The sequence below is a fragment of the Odocoileus virginianus genome, chromosome 6 (assembly GCF_023699985.2).
Source record: "Odocoileus virginianus isolate 20LAN1187 ecotype Illinois chromosome 6, Ovbor_1.2, whole genome shotgun sequence".
Lineage (NCBI taxonomy): Eukaryota > Metazoa > Chordata > Mammalia > Artiodactyla > Cervidae > Odocoileus > Odocoileus virginianus.
The window spans coordinates 26,444,549-26,466,079 of NC_069679.1; the positions used below are offsets into that span (position 1 = coordinate 26,444,549).

Below are 21,531 nucleotides of genomic sequence, written 5' to 3' on the forward strand. Positions count from 1 at the left end.
AACATTAGAGAAGAGCTTGACACAGCATCTCCTGTTGTAACCTTTGTAACTGTAGCTGGGTTTGTTTGTTTTTTTTTTTTTAACAGGTTTTGGAGAAGGTGGACGTAGAACAGAAAATGAGCATCCGATTTCTTCACTAAAGGACTGAGACCAAACTATTCCTTGCTTTCTAGTATTTAAGAACTGGAACTTGAAAGCCCTCCTATCCACCAGCCCCACCTCTACCCCATCATTCCCCTTCTCCCAAAGTACTACTGCTGTTGCATGACAACCCCAAATATGTTCCGTCAACGCAAACCTGCCTTTGGTGTATAAATAGGGCATTACAGAATGGTACACCCAGTCTAATTCTGTTCAGTGTTGTTCGCCGGATATCTCCATTTCTAAATGTCACCTCCCTTGTTCTGCTGCTGAATGCCATGCGTCCATCCAGTCTGAGAAAGTGAGAGGGAATCAACCCAAGAACCAGCCAGCAAAGTTCTTTGACTGGATGTGAACCGTAGCCAGGCTGCCTTCCCACCAGCTTGGCTTTGGCATGCTCGAGCACTTCATCTTTTTTTATATGTCCTTTGCTTCCACTTCTCTTTTGCCCAACCTACCACTCTCTTAGTCTTTCAGTATCCCTGGTTTTTATTAAGCTTCCATCCTCCCTGTTACTTGGCATCCCCAATTACGCCTGTTAAATATATTTCAGACTTGGCAGTATAGTTCAGTGGTCTGGCAGTTTTTAATCTACCTTTACTCTTAAATGGGTATCTGGGATGTTGCCTCCCCAGGAGCTTTTCAGTAACCAACACTTCTCTCAGAAGAATGTCTTGACCATCTCTTAGTCCCCTCTGCTCTGTCACCAAAGGGCTGTTGGTTAGAGATGCTCTTGAAAGATAAGAAAGATAAGAGGTATAGAGCCAAGTCTTCTAGGGGGCTTGCCCAGGTCGCTCTACCTCTGGCCTCTAATTCTCAACACACATACCTACGTGGCTGCTCTTGTTAGTACAGTGTTGATTCTCTAAAAATTAGCCATATGCCTGCAGCTTACTTTGTCTGAGGATAATGTCACCACCAGAATGACTGCTCTGACCATTTGCTTGGTGTCGTTCTCATGGCTTTTTGAACAAGGAGGCTGGGCACCCTAAAAATATTCCCACCTCTGCAGCATGGTTTATGCCTTAGTGTGATGTTCCCTGGAATGCTTTTCACTTCACATTTCTAAGTAGAAAGATAAGTGCCTAACTTATCCCAGTCCATAAGATTTAAAACTTGTCCTCAAATGTCTTGAGGTTTTGCACAAAATTCTCTCTGAATTTTACACCTGGCACAAGTTAATGCTGGACGCCATAGTCAGCTCTTAATACAGGTCCAAAACATTGAATGTATTGTATCATTAGCTGCCTGGTTACATTGACTTCCTAGCTCCTCTCATAGACTACTGCTAATCCCTTAGGAATGAGAGCTCTGGCATTGGTGACGCAACCTGAAGTGGCATTACAAGCCTTTGCTTGAACCAGAGCAACTCCTCTGCCCCAAGGCAGCTTAGTATATATGTCACTGAATCAGGCTGTGGTCATCCTAAGATCTATCTTTATGCATCTGTTCATCCATATATCTGTCCGTGGCTGATTCTCACTGACTCATTGCTTGCTTGCTTGTTTCCTTGCTTTGGAAGGCTATCCAAGATGTATACACACTACTTTAGGAAGGGGATTGCTTAAAAAAAAAAAACATTGCAGAGGGTTTGGGAAGAGTGCTTAAGAAAGAGTGGCCAGGCTGGATGACTCAAGTATAAATGAGAGGATTTCATAGTGAAGTATCAGTGTGACTTTGTGATCAAGTGATGTAATATAGGAATTGTATAAAAGGGAAGAACTGTCCAACACTGGTCTGTTAGTGAGGTACTTCAGGGGCTTCTTGACCTGCATATTTAAAGTTCCTAAGATGATGGCTTTTTCCTCCTTTTGGCTGTGTTTTAATCCACGGTTGTGCCTTATTGTTCCATTAAAATCGTATTCTTCGATCCATCAATAAATACTTGTGGTTAAAACAAAACAACTTGGTTGATTTTTGTCCTCATATTTTATAAGAATTTTTCATGACTCAGTCCCTTTTTTCAGGTTTGAAATCATAATGTGTCTTCTTTACTCGGCTTTATATCTGTGCTATAAAGTGCATTTATTTAAACATAATTGAGCATGACATGAGATTCTGTCAGCATTTATATCTGCTGCTGCCTGGACATACAAGGCAGAAGTGTTCGTATCGTGGCCGGCACTGAATGCCTCTGAGCATGACTGACAGCCTCAGCCACTTCCCACTCTGTCCAGGTGGGATTCCATTTCTGTTCTTGAACCCCTGACTTCTTAAATGTAGAAGAGGTCTAAAATGGGATGTCTGTCTATTGCTTCTTGTTAAGTTGTCCACAGTCTCAGTGACGAAGTGTGCCCAAGTATTATTACATGGCTTTTCACACTTTCAAGTTTCAGTCCACTATGTAGGGTATGATTGAGTTCTTATTTTAAAGTTTAGTGTCATGCCACAGGACTCAGATCCTATAGGAGTCAATCCTATAAATTCTAACACAATACCACCTTCTTTTCCTATCCCTCTGCTTCAAAAGTCCATTCAAAATAACTTGCACTGTTTTAGCTTTGCTTCACTTTGAGTAATTTTACAATCTGGAGAAAGTGAAAAATAGTTGGAGTAACCGTAACATCAGTTTTGGAGGAACTTTAATATTACTGACCATGCCATAGGTATACAGTCTATGACTAAAATAAAACAACTGATACTGTAAAAAAAATTTTAAGAACATTACAACATTACTTGCAGTTCGAAGAGAATCCCCTTAATTTTATCTCCCTTGCTCCCTTCTGGTCTATGCATCCATTACATATTTTTAACATAAATGAAACATAACATGAGATACCAGCTTTTAGAAATTAACCTTGTGGTATTTCCCTATATGAACTGTTCTTCCCTGTTTATATTAATGGTTGCATAATATTTTACCAATTTGATGTATATTTACTCAGCCATTACCTCGTTTGCTTGGTTTCCAGTTTTATGTTTTAAAATAGTAATACGAGTGCCTTCCTACCTATAATTCTTTTTTTCTTTGAAAACATTTTCTAGAAGTGGGATTATTAGAGCAAACTTTGGGCATATAACTTCAAGCTTTGATAAATAGAATGCCACAAGCAATCTAATTACTCTCCTTTACCGTCAGTGTTCTTTTTAGAATGTGTTTCATGGTCATCAATTTTTTCAACTTGATTATAGAATCATGTTGCCAAGTTTTGTGTTTAAAACACTATGAGAACTGATTGTCTTGATGGGGATTTTAAGTTTTGTTTTTTTTTTAATGTGGATCAGTTAGTCTTTATTGAGATGGCAGTATAGTTTCTATTTGTTTTGCTTTTTTGCCATGAGGCATGTGGGATCTTCGTTCCCCAATGGAGCATCCAGGTATTGAACCCATGTACCCTGCATTGCAAGGCAGATCCTTAACCATTGGGCCACCAAGGAAGTTCCTAGAAAATCTTGAATGATCATTTCTGTCAGGGATCTTACAGAATTCCTAAAACAACAGAGGTTTGCCTAGATGATTTATTGACAGAATTCTTGCCGGCTAATTCATAGACTTAACTAGGTTCTCCAAGTAGTTATAACACTATTTTGCAAAAATTTTTTGTATTCGTGTTTGTTTTTGTTTTTAGGAATACACAAAAGAATATCTGCAGAATTTTATACATGAAGGGGGATGATTGTCAGGAGGAACAAATAAATAAGAGACAGTCTGCATCATCCCAGTTGACACTTTTATAGTTTTTTGTTCTTCCTTAGTTTCCTGTACCCCAGGAAGAAAAATACCTGTTCTTAGGGATTGCGTTGACTCTAATCAATTTGAGAATTGCTGAACAATATTGAGTCTAACAATCCATTTTCATGGAAAGTATTTATTTAGATCTTCCTTCCTCTCGTCATGTTTTGTAGTCTAAAGTGTAAAAAGCTTGGACTTGTTTTATTAAATTTTTCCTAAGCATTTTATCCTCTGGGATGCTATTTTGAATGCAGTTTTTTAAGTTTCATTTTTGTTATTAGTATAAAGTTGATTTTTGTATACTGATCTTGTATCCTACAACCTGCTCAACATATTCTAGTAGTTTTGTTTTTGCTGTGTGTGTGTATTCCTTACGACTTTCTACAAAGGATCATGTCATCTGAGGACAAAGTTATTATCCGTCTTTTTGCACCGTCTGCCCCCTCCAGTACAATGTAGAGTAGAGGTGGTGGGAGATGGTGTCCTTACCTTGTTTCTGATCTTAAAGCCAAAGTATCGTCTCACCATTAAGTGGAATATTAACTGTAGGTTTTCCCATAAATGCTCTTGATCATGTGAAAGTGTTAATTCTCCTAGTTGTGTCAGACTCTTTGCGACCCCATAGCTTGTAGCCTGCGAGGCTCCTCTGCCCATGGAATTCTCCACGCAAAAATACTGGAGTGGGTTGCCATTCCCTTCTCCAGGAAATCTTCCCCACCCAGGGATCAAACCCTGGTCTCCCGCATTGCAGGCAGGTTCTTTACTGTCTGCGTCACCACTTCTGTAAAAGTAAGATTTCTTGGCCTCATCTGAAGACAGGAAACTGGACCTCAGCCGCAGCAGTAGGGCATCTGTACTTCTAGGAAGCAGCTCAGGTTACAGCCTTAATGGTGTTTGAGGACCTATACTGCCCACTTATGGTTTTTCCAGTAGTCATGTACGGATGTGAGAGCTGGACAACAAAAAAGGCTGAGGACCGAAAAACTGATGCGTTCTAACTGTGGTGCTGGAGAAGACTCTTGAGAGTCCCTTGGAAGCAGGGAGATCAAGCCAGTCAATCCGAAAGGAAATCAAAACCCTGAATATGCATTGGAAGGACTGCTGCTGAAGCTGAAGCTCTAATGCTTTGGCCACCTGATGAAAAGAGCCGACTCCTTGGTAAAGACTCCGATGCTGGGAAAGATTGAGGGCAGGATAAGGAGGGGGCGGCAGAGGATGAGATGGTTGAATGGCATCACTGACTCGATGGACATGAGTTTGAGTAACCTCCAGAGTAGGTGAAGCACAAGGAAGCCTGGTGTGCTGTAGTCCATGCGGTCGCAGAGTCGGATAGTACCGAGCGACTGAACAACAGTGTTAAAAGTTCCAGGGCCCTGAAAATGAAACTACTAGTAAACCTAACGATGGCTTAAAATAGTCACGCGGCCTAGCCATAGACTACCTAACGACGAAGTTCCGCTGCTTAAACGCGGAGATAATTTTACACTCTTAAGAAATGAATTAAGAAAGTATTTTTCCCTATTACCTCAAACCTGAGACCCAATCACCGTCAAACACAAGCCGAAAGAGTGGGGCTAGAGCTATTGATTGACACACATTCCAACCAATCTACAACGGAGGAAGAGCGCGCCTGCGCAAGTCATTATCCAATCTGTACTCAGCATTGGCGGAAGAGGCGGGGCGCCTGGAAACGGCCGCCGCAGGGTTGGCGGACTTGAGAAGGAGCGAAGATGGCGGAGTGAGGCTCGTTGAGGCTATCTGGCCTTTGGGCCAGGGGGCGGGCCGGCCCTGGGGCGCTGGAGTGCTTCTGCTGGCCCGTGCGAGGTAAGCTGGGAAGGCTGGGGACGGGGAAACTAGCAGGATGTGGCGCGGCCCAAACCATCCGAGGAACAGAGTGCACAGAGCCTGCCCGCACTGGCGCGGGCCTTGGCTGGGCGCTGGTTTCCTTCCGAGCTGCCCTAGGGCGGCCGCCCCCGCTTTTGAAGGTGTGTTGCACCTCTTCTCAAACCCGTTCTGCCACTGACCTTAGTGCCTTGGCTTTGGCTGTGTTTGTGCCTTCGGCTCGTTCCCCAATGGTTGCACCCCCGCTGGTGTATATCTGGCATTCTCTGTGTCGGCCATCAGTTTATCTTTGACGAATGTCTTAGTTTTATTGGTTTGTTTCTGTTCTTCGTCTCACAGGTTCGTGCCCACTGTTTTGCCTGAGTCTCGGGTCTCAATCGAGGCCGGTCCGAGTTCTGAGCGTCTTGTGTCCCCGTCCCGTTGACCTTGAGATTTGATATAACAGGTCAGGTTCCCCACCCTCCCACACCACCCCGCCCGGGGATTTTAATTTTAGTTTGTGTATCGTGTGTGTACTCTTGCTTAACTCTGTTATATCCATTTATTCCCACTACCACCTCTCAAACTTTTTTAAGGTCTGAGAAAGCAGCTTTGTCCTTGTATGACCTGATAGTTGCCTAATGGCGCTTTAGTCTCGGCTGACTAGATGGAATTCACCGTAGTTTTCCAGAGCTGAAAGAGTCAGTGTACAATTTAATTTATATATATATATTTTAGAGAGAGAATGAGGAAGAGTTTGGGGAATTATCATTAGAAATTAACTTGTTTAATGGGGAGAGGTTACAAAGTATAATACTCAGGCATTTCTATTCTGTTTTTGTTTAACTTTATGGGATGCATCTTTTCGTAATTTGGGTTGTTATGACCCCTCACATTCGGTCTTTCAGTTAAATTGTGGGAAGGGCTCCCGTTACTAGGTTTCTGAGTTGGTGAAGTCTGTTTGAAACTGGCACGTTCGTTAGGCCCGGTTCAAATAACGTGTCCTTTACAAATGAAGGTGACTGGTACACTTTTTGCCGGCCCTGGATTTAGCAGAGCTGAAAATACCGGGTGAAGAACTAAAACCTTTCTGTTGCTTTCGTCTGGAGTAGTTTTTCCTTTCATTTAGGAAAGTAGAGAAAATATGGGGCAGAACATTCTTCCTTCCTACCTTACAAACGGGAGTGGTCATCTTTACTAAAGCAGAGGTCTTCTGTGGGAGGAGAGGGCCCACAGCATCATCAGATTCTCAAGGGGAACCTTGTTTAAAAACTTGAGAACCACTGTCTCAGGAGTTTTGACATCTTTATGAAATTAATGCCAGTGCAGATAAAGAGTAACTTCTTTTCTGATTGTTCCTTCCAAATAGTTTTTATAATGTTTTTAAGACTTATTTGGTTCATTTGAATATGCACATGGATGCATATAGCACAAATAAGGGCTATATCCTTACTGTAATTTTTTTTTTCTTCCCCTTACTGCAGGAAGAACAGTTTCCTTGCCATTTAGGTGCTTTTATATTCATCTCAAAAAGAAAACAAAATGCTGAACTCGGAATTTGGCAAGTGAGTAAAAGTAGCTAACGCTTTCAAATACTGTTAAAGTAGCTCGGAAATAGCTAGACGGAAGTGGAACAAGAAATCATTAGCTTCAACTGAGAATGAATATCACAAGTGACTATATATGTATATTTAACCTAAATCATTTATTTTCAATAAAAGCAATGTATTAGATATAAAAGAAAATAAAAATTTGATCATTTGCCCAAACCAATAATTTTTATTTGATAAGGAGGAAAGATTTAAGTAGACTGTAGGAGATCAATTGATAAAATATAAATGTTACTGGGCAAATTTTAGAGTATATTCACTTAAATTTGAATTATAAAGCCTTTTCAGTACACCTTTATTATCTTTTGGTATGAATCTATTCTTCTGAATTTACCACAAAAGTAAAGTACTTTATGTTGCTCAAAGAGCATTAAGTGATAGTGCTAGTAGACAGTAACCTTATGTCCAAATTAGGGTTCACAGCTACTGTATTAGTTTCCTGGGCTATAACAAAGTACTACTGAGTGGGTGACTTGGAGATCAGATGTCCAAAATCAAGGTGTTGGCAGGACCATACTCTCCCTGAAGGCACTTGGGAAGGATTTGTTCCAGGCCTTTCTTCTAGTTTTTCGTAGTTCTTTGGCTTGTGGCAGCATAACTCCATTCTTCACAGGGCATTCTCCCTGTGTATGTCTGTGTCCTAAATTCTCCCTTTTATAAGGACACTAATCAGATTAGGGGTCCATTTGGCTTCAGTATGACTTCATCTTAATTAATTACTTATGCAGTGACCCTGTTTCCACGTAAGGTCACATTTTGAGGTACTTGTAAGACAACATATGAACTTGGGGATGACATATGACATAGTTCAACCCATAATGTCTACGTACCTTGATTGTAATATATGAAAACATTCAATGTTCAACTGCTTTAAGGATTAAAATCTTGTATCCCAATTGTATAAGGTGCTTAAGTATAGTCAAACTCAGAGCCTGACAGTAGAAGGGTGGTTGCCAGGGGCTTCAGGGAGTGGAAATTAAGATTTATTATTTAATCAGTACAGAGTTTCAGTTTTGTGATATGAAGAGTTACAGAGATGGATGGTGGTGATGGTTGCACAATAATGTGAATACTTAATGCCATTGAACTGTACACTTAAAAGGGTTAAGATGATAAATTGTATGTTATGTGTATTTTACAATCAAAAAGTGTAAAAAGGTACATGAAAAGTTCCAACTGTATATTTTAATATTACAAAAAGGAATAAAAACAGGAAACAGAATAAGCGCCCTTTAGTTGGTAAGCGTCTTTATCTTATGCCTTTAGCGTAAAGGCTTTGTTGCTTGGATTTATAACTTATAATTAAGTCCATGCAGACTATTGAATAAAAATTCAGCTGAGTTAATTAATTTTAATTGAAGTATGGTTGATTTACAATGTTGTCTTAATGTCTCCTATACAGTAAAGTGACCCAATTATACATATACATACATATATACATATATATATATATGTATATATATAATATACATACACATTCTTTTTTGTATACTTTTCCATTATGGTTTATCCCAGGACTTTGAATAGAGTTCCTTATATTAATACAGTAGGACCTCGTTGTCCATCCATTCTGTATATGATAGTTTGCATCTACTAACCCCAAATTCCCACTCCATCCCTCTCCCACCTCAACTCCCCCTTGGCAACCACAAATCTGTTCTCTGTTTATGATTCTATTTCTGCTTCATAATAGGTTCATTTGTGTCATATTTTAGATTTCACACATCAGTGATATCATACAGTATTTCTCTTTCTGACATCGCATAGGATGGTAATCTCTAGTTGCATCCATGTTGCTGCAAATGGCATTATTTCGTTCTTTTTATGGCTTGAGTAGTATCCCATTGTATATATGTGCCACATCTTACTCATAGACATTTAGGTTGTTTCCACGTCTTGACTATTGTGAATAATGCTGCTGTTAACATAGGGCTGTGTGTGTCTTTTAATTTTGTCAGCAGAGTAAAGATCAGATTGGCTTCATTAAATGATTCATGAGTCAGGCAGCCTCTCATCTAGCAGATAGAAAGGACCTCCACTGAGCTGTAGAAGAGGAAAGGTGGGAATGGGGCAGAAACAGGAAATTATTAGCAAAAAGTGCATTATTTCAGGGAAGGTCATCCTCCTAAGAGGAACAGAAGGGTTCTGCTGACCAGGCAGTTCCAGACTGACTGGTTAAAGGTTACATTTCTGCAGGAGGTTGAAACTGCAGTTAGGTTAGGTATTAAGTCTTGGTTTGGTGATGTGGGGTTAGCACAAGGGACTCCATATTGGACATGAGTAATAGAAATTTTACATTTGTATAACACATTGATAGCAACCTATAAATCTATAGGGAACTGATAAGCACTTATCAGTGCTTTTGTACTTGTACAAAGTAAGTGCTTTTGTATTTACAAAGTACCTTTAAATTCTGATACAGAATGATCTCTAGTATACTTTAAAGGAAAAAGCAGGGCACAGAAGAAGGTGTATAGTGTACTTTCATTTACAGGGAGGAAATAAATCTACTTAAGCAGATCTATATTAGTATAGTCTATCCATATTTGGGGGCAGAAACTGTGCAACAAACCCTGCATTTGTTTCAAATAAGACACTTTAAAACTTAATTTAAATGACAGTGATACCCACTTTGTTTCTGAAATGTATTCTGAATTTACATAGCAAAATAAGAAAGTACTTAACTCCTATGGTATATCATTCTTCATGTCCTTAGAGGAAGCAAAGTGTATGAGCTATTTATTGATGCATAACTAATTACCCAAAATTTGGTGGATTAAAACAACAGTAAACATTTAATTATCTTTCACAGTATATGTGGGTCAGCAGTTAGGGAGCAGCTTGGATGGTTTCTGGCTTGACGTCTCATAAGGTTATATAGTCAAGATACTAGCTGGGATGGTACTCATCTGGTCTGATTCTGTGGTGGCTCATTCACATGGATAGCAAATTCATGCTGGTGGTGGAAAACCTCAGTCTTCCACTGTCAGCCTCTTCCAGGGCTGCTTGAGTGTCCTTATGGTACAGCAGCTGGCTTACCCCAGAACCAGGCAGAAGCCTCAATCCCACCTCTGACCTTGCCTCAAAGGTTACTCACTCACTTGCTCATTATTTTGCTCATTGTTTGAACACTAACTAGTATACTGCAGTGCAGTTTGACACTAACCATCTGGAATTAATGCAGACCCCCCACCCCCACAAGTCAAAGGGCGTGACCAAAACTGCCCTTGCTTTAGATGTCAGCTGTATTTTGAAGGATCCTCAGGACACTTCTACTTCTGACCACCTGGCTGCAGATTCAGGGATTCCAATGACCCTGTCACAACCAATTTTTGGTTTCATTGGTTTTGTATGTTGTTTTTCTGTTGTCCATTTATCTGAGCTGTAATACTTATTTTTCTCTTCTTGCTGCTTTGGGTTTAGTTTTACTCTTTTTCTAGTTCCTTAATGTATAAAGTCAGGTTGTAGATTTGATACCCTTCTTTTTTTTTTAATTTAAGCATTTACAACTATAAATTTCTCTCTCAGCACTGCTTTTGCTGCATCCTGTAAGTTTTGGTATATTGTGTTTTCTTTTGTCTCAGATTTTTCTTTTTTGACTGCACTGTGTCTTCAGTGCACAGGCTTAGTTTCCATGTGACATCTTAGTTCCCTGACCAGGGATCAAACCCATGTCCCCTGCATTGGAAGGTGGATTCTTAGTCACTGGACCACCAGGGAAGTTCTTGCCTCAAGATATTTATTTTCAAAGTTCCCTTGTGATTTCTTCTTTGACCCATTGGTTGTGTTGGAGTATGTTGTTTAATTTCCACTGGTTCATTTACCGTAAACTCCAGAAATTTGTGGTGTCCCTCTAGGGACAAGGGGCCGTCAAAATTTTTTATTATACAGTGGTTACATAGATCAACTTTGATTCATTTTTAGAACAGATTATTACAGGGGTTGAATACCAGGGGCAGCAATAAGAGGGGACCACCTTAGAAGCTGACTACTACATAAAGTCATTCGACTCAGATCCAGCTGGCACAAGAGCTACATTGAAAATTCCTGTTTTATCTTTTCATCCTCTCAAGTCAAATGTTTTTAATATAAAAAAATTACTTTTATAAATTAAAAGTAAATTACTTTTTTCTTGTATCATCAGCAGCAGTAAACAAGTGAGTTTAGGGACCCAGAAATGCCTAGTAAGGCACCAGCTTTACAGAATGTATGTGTAAGTTTTATAGATCACAGTGTATAGTTGTAGCTTCTTCTAACTCTAGAACCTGTCTATTTAAATTTTAGTTTATGTTGGCTAAGTGTATTTAAGAGCCCTGGTATTCATTCATTTATTCAACAAAATTTTATGAAGTGCTTACTATGGGTCACACACTATTCTTGGGGTTTCAGTGAACAAAAAAGGTTCCTTTCTGGTGGAGTTTTCATTTTAGGACACAACGACAAACTTATGGAGGTCGTCGTAAGTTTGTTTTCTATGTGAGTCAGTTTCTGTTTTATAAACACATTCTTAAATCATTTTTTTAGATTCCACATATAAGTGATATCATACGATACTTGTCTTTCTCTTACTTCACCTATATGACATCTTTAGGTTCATCCATGTAGCTGCAATAGCATTAAGGAAGAGGCACATTTTAAAAAAAAAAAGCTTCTTTGGTACATGCTTGGTTTACATAGAATTCTTTCAGCATATTTATTTGTAGAAAGAACTAGCTTCCTCCTTCAACATTACTACCAGTTAGAACTGAACTACAGAAAAGTCAAGTGGCTGGTACACACCTTGAACTTGCCAGATTAAGTTTCTATAATGAAATAGCTCTGTTCTCCATATCATTCTAAAGGCCTGTCTGTGGATCTTCTCATTTTTTCCTCTCATTTCTTCTGCTGCATTTATACCAAAGGCAAGTTCTGTAGTTCTTTTCCTTCTGTTTGATTCTGAATTAATTTACATTTACCTTTTTTAGGTTTTAAATCAGAACTGTCAGCAGTCTTGTCTACTTCAGTTTGGAATTGAGGTTTTTGTTGTTGTTTAATCTGTGTTTCATACTAAAAATGGAGGGCTAGGAAGACTGGTTAGCTAGTCACCATTGGCCATTTTTGTAAGCTTAAGTAAATTTATTTAAGCTTTTGATATGCATTTGTAACTTATTATTTTATATACACATGTACATAAAATTTAGACTTCTCAGATGGTGCTAGTAATAAAGACTCCACCTGCCAATGCAGGAGATGCAAGAGACATGGGTTCAACCCCTGGATCGCAACATCCCCTGGAGTAGGAAATGGCAGCCCACTCTAGTACTCTTGCCTGGAGAATTCCATGGACAGAGGGATCCATGGACCCTGGTGGGCTGCAGTCCATGGGGTCACAAAGAGTCAAGCATGACTAGCACACTCACACATAGATAAAATTTATCATCTTAACTATATTTAAATGTACAATTCAATGGCATTAAGTATATTCACATTGTTTTGCAACCATTACCACTGTCTTTTTCCAGAACTTACTCACCATCCCAAACTCAATACCCTGGTCAATAACTCCCCACTCCCCCAAACCCCCTAGTTCCTAGTAACCTCTATTCCACTTTCTTTCTCTATGAATTTGCCTCATCTAGGTACCTCATGTAAGTGGACTTTATACAGTATTTATCCTTTTTTGTCTGATTTACTTTTGCAAATATTTGCAATTTAATTGTTATGTTCAATAGCAATGAACTGCTGATGCTTTTACATGCTTGCATTGGGTGATCATGGTACAGTACATACCGTTTTACCTGTGGTTATAGTTTACAAACTTTTTATTGTTCACTCTTAGTCTTAGGTAGTTGAAGATAATTCTGAGCAAGATGATACACATGGTTTTGCCTATTAAGTATTTAAACATTACCTTTGAAATACAGTACTGCTTTTAAACACAGATGTTTTACATAGAATCATTTCATGGCTATTAAAAACTTGGAATATATTACTGATGTTTAACATGAAATTGACATGTATATCTTATGTTATATAATACTAGTTTTTATATAAATTTTTTTGTATATACATATTTTTTCTGGCTATTGCTTCTGCTTTTCTGATAATACTCAATTTGGTGGTGTGGTTGGATATTTTCTTTTAAACAATATGCAATCCAAGCAGTTTTTTTTTTTTCCTGTGTTTTTAAATATTACTTTGAAAAAGTAAGGTCTTGTAGAAGTACCTATCTTAATCCTTCTGGTTTTTAATTTATTTTGTATTTCCAGGTATTTCTACATTGTCTCCTGGAGTGGGGTAGTCCTACTTCTTTTATCTGGTCACCTTCCCTATTGAAATGTGGATATCTCTTCTCTACACTTTACCTCCATGATTTGGATTGGAAAAGGCTGCTTTTCTTTTTGTTCTACCACTCCGATTCAACACAGAGAAGCTCCTGGGGTGCAGTCATCCTGCCAGGTTCTCTTGGAAGAAAGAAGCAGCTGACATGTATCTTCAGCTGCTATTTGCTTAATCACAAATTATTTCAAAAGCTGAAGGCTGATGTCTGGTTTGAAACAGATGCTTTGATGGTGATGTTTGTGAATTCTTTACCTTTTGTTCCAAACGAGAAGACTGAATATAAATAGTAGGACATCAGGGTTTTGGGATTTTTTTAACGTCTTCCAGTTTTAACCACTATCATGATAAGCACAGTTGAGACTTGGCAACAGTAAATTCCAGATATATGTTCTAATTTGAAGTGAAAGAGATGCTTAAAGAGATGGCTTACATATGTATCTAAATCCTGGCTTATCCTTTGACATGGATTTACTAGGTAAGAACAAAGGTACCATTTTGCAATAAAACCCTTGATGTGATAAAAAAGTAAAAAGACAAGATATCACAAGGTTACTTTCATATGTGAATAAACCATCACAAACCTATAAATAGCTATTTTTACATATGTAAGTCCACAGTTTGGGATGATAAGAGGAATTTTTCTCCTGGAGAAGGAAGCTGTGGTTGACTTCATTCTCAGAAATCTTTGGATATTTGGTATTTTTTAATGTTTTTTCATTCATCTAAGGAATGACCACATTGTGCAGATACTAACCTTATGAATGCATGCTTGGGTTAGTGAAAGATTGGTAAAAGGAAACAACAGTTTTGACTCCAGTGATGGAACCCAGTTCACCTCTGTAGCATGAGACCCCTACTGTATTACAAAGTGTTTCATTCTTTTTTGTGGAGTCTTATATAGCGCTTGAGACTCGGTTTTACATGCTGCTAAGGCTGAAAGAAAAGTGGCATAAGTGGATTTTTTGTTCAGAGGATGTGATGGACCCTACAGTATGGCCTGCCTCAGCTATGGACATAGAGGAGTGGAGGAAAAAAGGAGGACAGTTTCCGTATTACTCCTTTTTCCTAGGAAAAAGAAGTGAAAATGCTTTATGCAGCTCCGTCTGAGTTTATGACGTTTCACATTCTTACAGCTTTTTTTGGTAAAAGCGTAAATAATTCTTTTCCTTTGACCCAAGATGGGTTCTTGGGTATTTGATTTGTTTTTCTAGGTAATAGATGTAATGTTTGACTGAAAAGGCTTGGACTCAGGTAACTTTCTTCAGTTGGAACTGAACTTTCTTATCAGAGAATGGACCGCAGAAGAAATGTACCCAAACGTAATTGGTTCAGTGTAGATTTAGAAAAATTCAGAGTCTGAAAAAAGGGGGGAGAAAAACCCCTCAAACAGGAAAAATAATTCCAATAAGAAAAGTAATGCACTTCCTTTCTGTTAAAACATATATTATCTGATGAACAGTCTATAGGGTAAAGCTGTCCTTGCTTCCAAATCAACAGAGGACCATTGTATGAATTGCCAGGTCTTTGCATAAGAAGGAAACCTTTTATAATAAGTCTTTGTGAGTAGCGAAAGAATTTAAAGCTGCTTTGATGAAATTAAGATCAAATCATGTTAGATCATCTCTGTGTTATAGGGAATGTTTGCCCAGGGCCATACGTGCTGTGCTGCTGAAATCTTGGGAAAGATTATCAGAATTTGAGAGTGATCGAAATAGCCAAAAGTGGAAAATAATTGAGCGTTCTTAATCATTAGTTAAATTGGTCAGCTAGTTTGCATTGACATAAAACATTTTGGCAAAATAATTAATATAGATAAAATATAATTTCCTTTAATTGTGAGCAATTACTCAGTGGTAAAGCATAGTCAGAGTAGCTTAGATAAAGGTAACTTAAATTTTTCTCTTAGTAACTTCTCAGCCATTTCCTGATGTTTTCTCCCAGTATTTTGGAATTATTAAAAACAGTGTAGGAATGCTTTTAGCAATGGAACCTGCCTATATGAGTCCCATTGGTATGTTGAAAATATCAACATTTGTCTGTTAAACCCATCTTCCCCATTTTTTTTCTTTTTTGGCAAGAATTGTTTGGCAGGGTGTAGAAGAGACGTGTACCAGCAGCACCAGTGAAACTGTCTCTTTCCCACTTGTTTAAATATGTGTGTGTGTATCAGACTCATCTTCTCAAGTTGCTTTACATATTTTCATTTCACAACTTAAGAGACCACTGCTTAATGCTTTCTTTCAAATTGTTTCTGCATCTTCCATGATTTTCATCAGATGGCATTTAACAAAATGGATATATTCCAGTTGTACTTGCCCAGTGTTTAGTTATTGCATCTACATTATTTTCCCTGATGTATTTTGTTCCACTTCATGACGGCAAAAGCTGTAATTTTAGGCAGGACTGTGCCTCAGTCTGTAGCTGTGCCTACTTCCTTTACTTTGCTCATCCATGTTAGCTGGCATTTTTTTCTTTTAAAAAGTTGAACAAAAACGGGATATGTGCAATAGAAATATATATATGTATATTTTTTTTCTAAATACTTGTGGACAAATGTTACAAGTTGTTTAAGAACAACAAAATCACCAATGTCTTCCATTCTGAGATGTGTATAGTTTTGTAAGCATTAGTGCTTGGTAGCATATGTAGTGCCATGTTAGGGGTTAGTGCATGAGCCTAGTGATCCTTTAAACTTCAGGATGAATTACAGAAAATAATAGTGTAAAAAGATTGGGAAACCTAGACCTTTTGTTTTTTCATAAATATCTGAATCTGTGATATTCTCCCTGGGGAAAAGAGATTAAAGCCGAAAGTATTCATTTAGGAATAGAAATGTGGGGTTACAACATGAGATACTGTCTTTAAGGATATTTAAGCTTTCCATTAGGTAGCTGGAAAGCAGTTGCCTTTGTGTCTTTATGAAACCTTACATCAAAATGAGGCCCTATTTCATGATTTGGCTTTGCTCTCAAGTTTGAAGTGAGATTGTTCTTACACTGTTTTCACATTGTATGTCTGGTAGGTTTATTGTTTTCCCACTCCTTTTGCATCAGGTTATTTTATATTTTGCATGTTACTAAGATTCTGTTTATTGCTTAAGTGACTGTTTTTCTAATCTGCAGGCCATTTATGCTTCCATCTGCAGTATGCTACATGTTAGCAAACAACACTGATCGTAGTTCAGTGTCCTAGATGAATTTCTCATGGGTTTTTCCTGTTTCCAAATCTGCTGAATTGTTTATTGATGGGATTCCAGACCTTTTCATGAGAATTGGAAATGTAGCTAAATGGAGCCTTATCTAGGCTGCCATGTATTAACTCTCTGCTTGGTTATAGTAATTGCCTCAGGCTGCTTTCACTTTTTTCTGCTTTCCTCGTAGAAATAGAAGTTTGTTTTGTTCTGAAAGCATAGCTTTCTGTAGAAAAGAAATTCCTACCTCTAAAAGCTTTCTTGAGAACTTGGAAATGGCAGTTTTCTGGGGTGATTTTTAGATCTCAGGAGAGTTCAGGATAGACACAGATTCTACAGTTAGTATGATATGAAATGCAAAACATTTTTAATGTGGTGTGACACGTGCAGAAGCAGGCTTAAACAAATCGACTCTTGGGCAGCAGATCTCTAGGGACCCAGGTTTAGATTCTTAGATTGTACTTAAAGTGGTTGTACTCTTGTTTCAAGTAGTTTAGTGCCTAGGAGAATCCACTTCTGAAAAGCATTTAAACATTTTTAAAAATACCTCTGAAAAGGTAATGAATGCAAAATCGCAGAATATATAGGAAAGAATATTTCCTATTGCAAAAAAAAAGCCATAAAACAAGCTGATAATTTTCAAGAGGTAGAATTTCAGTAGCAATAACAGTTTTGCATGTATAATAAGTTGCATTAGCAAGGTTGTACAATAGACTACTACTTGAGTTTGAGACTTCGATCAACAGAATTCCATGAAAGGAAAAAGATGTTCTAGATAGAATGTATAAATGTAGTTTAAAAAAAAAAAAACTATGAATGTGCATGAATATATCATTATGTGAGAAATAGCAACTTTTGTGTAAGTCAAAGTTTAAATACTTTACTTGGTTGCTAGAGCAGAGGGTTAAAGCCTCATTAAATTAACCTTACCTGATGCTTAACCTGCTTTGTCACCTCATCTTTCTCCATTAGTTTTCTGGGTACATTTTTTTAAAGAGAGAAAAGTTTGTTGTGTATATATATTTATGGTTTAAAAAACAAACCAAGAGCTTGGATAACTGGCTTTTCTTCATGCCTATTAGTGCAGGGGAGTTAGGATTTAAAGGTGTTAAGCAAAAGGATTGAAAGGAATGGCCAAAGACAGTACATCATCTAATGTAGATGTGCCAAGGCCTGTGGTCTGTTGACACCTTATTTTAACAGGAACCCAGCAAACTAGTTTCTTGATCTGAAGAATAACACAGCTCTCACATCTGGATGTAAGGGTGTAACAAAGGCGACTACTTTTACCTCATGTTCACCTTGGCCATTTAGTACCTTGAAGATTCCCAAAAAGAGTGTGTTCCCTTGTTTCCCAGGGGAAGAAGCTGAAAGGTAAATAGAGTGGATCTAAGAAAATAGTGCCTCTTGAATACTAAATTCTTAAATGGCAACTCCAAAGGATAGAGAAAAGGCTATCTTAAATGATTATAGCTCCTCTTTATATGTCCTATGCCTTCAGTTGGTGTTAGAGGCATTGGAATAACCAAGCAATATTTAGACATCTGCACGATCATGAGGACACCACTGCATATTACAGTGATGTCAACAGTTTAGTTAATTAGAACAATTAAAATATTACCCTCAACAGCCACATTAATAGTTGTAAATGCTCAAATGTGCTCTTAAGTTTTTGTGGTCTCAAAGTATGGTTGATTATTTTTCAATATTGTGATTCCATGTTTACTCTTTATGTACCTGTGATATGCAAAATATGAAGAGACCCTTGGCCTCTAGGAGTTTACATTCTCATGGTGCTGCTGGTACAAGCAAATTGCTTCTAGTTTATTCAGAACATTGCTTGGCTGTTAATTATACCATGTTTGGAAGGATTCCTTGGCCAACAGTTTTCAAAAGCAGAGGGCTATGCTAAACTTCAGGGCATTGATTTTTGAGTTTACATTGTATTAGCTCTGCTGTTCATAAACTCCTTTCCCCAGGGAGCTGTGCAGGTATGCTCATTAATGTGAATGAGAAACCATCCTGCCTGAGAGCATTTTCATCGTCTGTACCACCTATGCTCTTCCATGCCATCACTGTCAGTAAATGGCCAAGAAAATTTAACTGCTCCAGAGGACATCTGTCAGTACTCTTTTCCCAAATTTTTACATTATTCTCTACCCGAAAGGACCAGAATTTGCAATTAAGCCTTTTATAACTGAATAGTGGTCCTAATTTTAACCTTTTTGTCTGTGACTTTTGTAACTCTATTCTGAAGCAGCATTGTGATAGATGTGGAGCAGCTGCCTGCATTTCTAAGCAATCACTTTATTAACCTATATTTTCAGTTGAAACTGCATGTATCCTTGTAATTTTCCCTAATTCCTCTTAGTCAAAGAGTTTACTCTGCATGTTTATTAAAACTGGGTCTGGATGAAAGTGTGAGCAATAGTGGCAGGCCCATAACTCTTTAAGAGTATAATCCTAATGCATGGTTGAAAATGTACAGTGTTAATGTGGTTACTAGTAATTATATGTATCCATTTATTAGTAATGAAGCAATAGAGACTTCAACCACTATCTTGAATTATTATTTGGATCATTAGTTTTCATTTTCTAAGTAAAGACTTTCTTCCATTGAAAATGGGAGCTAGAAGATAAACAGGGGCAACCACAAGACATTCAGACTGTCAGGAATAGAGCATAACAGTGCTCACCCTCTAACCTCTCGCCTGCTTCCATTAGTCCCCAAGCATGTTTAAAAACAAAAGGCACAAACTAAGCATGTTGAATAAACAAACAAGCTGCTGTGGTTCTAATCAGGTGCAGAGTTTCAGAAAGGGTACGGAGCGCCAGTGTGGAAGATGTAAAGTAATCAGGAATGGGATTTGTCTGATAGAAGTTTATGTGGCTTACGTTTGGATCTCTTTAAGACTAGAATCTTGAAAGTGAATAGAAACAATAATGCACGTATTTCAGATGTTCCACGATTTTCAGGTAACTGGGCAGCTCTTTGGATGGTACTGCTATTAACCAGCCATAAGAGTTCCTTCCAGCAAAGGAGCCCTTTACATTTTATGGAAATAGTCCTTAAAATACACACACATCTGTGGTTTGGTTTCTCTGTCGTTACTGTTTTCAGATTTTCAAAGAAAAGTTTTATAGCCAGTTTTATCCTTAATATTTTGGTTAGATTTCATAATTTGTTGCCTAAAGTTTTTTTATGCCAGGTAACAAGGAGCAATTTTTCCCATTCTGAAGAAAAACCTTGTCATTTATTTTCTTGATGTAGAAAATAGATCAGTTTATTGTGATAGCTTACAATTTTTTGAGATGATTTCTGATTTTGAAATAACCCCTGTAAGAACATGTGATCATGACGAATGTACAAATAGGATTCATTGTATCTGAAAGAGGCCTAAGTAGAAGAGAGTTCAGGATTAGACTGGTAGTCACTAGGCACCATCCAGTTTCATGTTCTGTGATTGAAAAATATTTTTTCCAAAATTATTTCAACCTGATTTTAATCTTAGCTGTGGGATTTGATTCCAAATACCTTGATATCCAAATACCTGGATAACTTTCCAGTAGTTAAAAATTGAATTACTAATAGTCATTTTACTCAGTTCAGGAAGTGAAATGTCATATCCCATATGTAAAGTTTCTCTTTGATACTTACCAGTAACATGTCTGCCAAACAAACCAGTAAAGATTGAAGGACAAAGTTTCTCTAGTCTGTTTCCATTATTCCACTGGGGCATATTAAAATGTTAACATTAGAAATCCAAACATCACAGATTTCTCTAGGAACTCATACTTCTAAACCTTCAAGTCAGAATAGATATGTTAAGGTTGGAATTTTCGAAAGATTTTGTCTCCTTTGGTGATGCTGTGCCACACCAGAGATTAAAATGTTTTTCTCCCAGGGATAAGTATTCTGGCAATAAATTATCATCAGTCCTTAAGCAACAGTAATGTTTTGACCCTTACCTTAAAACCATGCATCACTGGTAATTTTAAAAGATTCATATTAGAATAACCTTCACATAGACTTACTTCAGTAGCTTGTTTTTACTTACTGTTCAGCATCTTCTCCCTCCCATGGTATATGAGATAATGTTAAAAGACTTTCATTGACTGTTTGGAGTTTTACAAAAGGCCGCTTGCTTTCTAATCTATGCATCTTTGGGACTGTAGATGAAATTTTATTCTTTGCTGTAAGAAGGAACTGCTGTGAGAGTTAAAAGCTCTGCACCTGTGTACATATATATTTTGACAATAAAGCAGCATGGGCTGAGAATGCACTCAAGTTTCACTCTTATTATTTGGAATGGGTAACTGTAATGACGCAGTACATTATGGAGACTGAAGAAGGGGTCTGTTCACAGACCTGTGCTGAGGCAGGCTCCAGATGGCAAAGAAAACAAAGGACCTGGGTTTCTTGATATCAACTTGTAGCAATTTCTGGTGTAGTTCAAGGAAAAAACAGGTAACCATATCAATAAAGAGGCACCACATTTAAAGTATGCCCTTATGCCATCCCCCTTTTTAACCTAAATTTAGGGCAAACTTTATGCTAGGTCTAGGAGCAAATGTGTAGTTTCTGGTAAGGAAATAAGTGAGCAAAGTCCAGTAATGATAAAATTATTGCAGATAATCCTATCTGAAATATATAAAACATTTAAGATGCTTTTATATTTAACTTTAAAAAGTTAAATAGAGGTTTTAACACTAAGATAGCTCTTAGGTTCAGGGGAAGGAAGTTATTTCAAATTTAAGAAAGTAGATGTTACAAG

General features: G+C 37.8%; 1 protein-coding gene and 1 long non-coding RNA gene across 3 annotated transcripts in view; both read left to right on the forward strand.

Moving 5' to 3' along the window:
- The window catches only part of CHP1 (calcineurin like EF-hand protein 1), a 37,130-nt gene extending 35,084 nt beyond the window's left edge, over nt 1–2,046 (forward strand). Inside the window, exon 7 of the mRNA XM_020877588.2 lies at nt 87–2,046. Coding sequence (XP_020733247.1) covers nt 87–140 — 54 coding nt within the window. The 3' untranslated portion in view covers nt 141–2,046. The remainder of the gene's footprint in view (nt 1–86) is intronic.
- Nucleotides 2,047–5,484: 3,438 nt separating this feature from the next.
- Nucleotides 5,485–21,039, forward strand: LOC110127385 (uncharacterized). 2 transcript variants are annotated; one of them, XR_002310760.2, is made up of 4 exons: nt 5,485–5,638; nt 5,996–6,101; nt 7,120–7,200; nt 13,494–21,039. It is a non-coding gene; the product is annotated as an uncharacterized lncRNA (long non-coding RNA). The 2 variants fall into 2 exon arrangements; XR_002310761.2 differs by lacking the exon at nt 5,996–6,101 and having other exon boundaries at nt 5,488–5,638.
- The last annotated feature ends 492 nt before the right edge of the window (nt 21,040–21,531 follow it).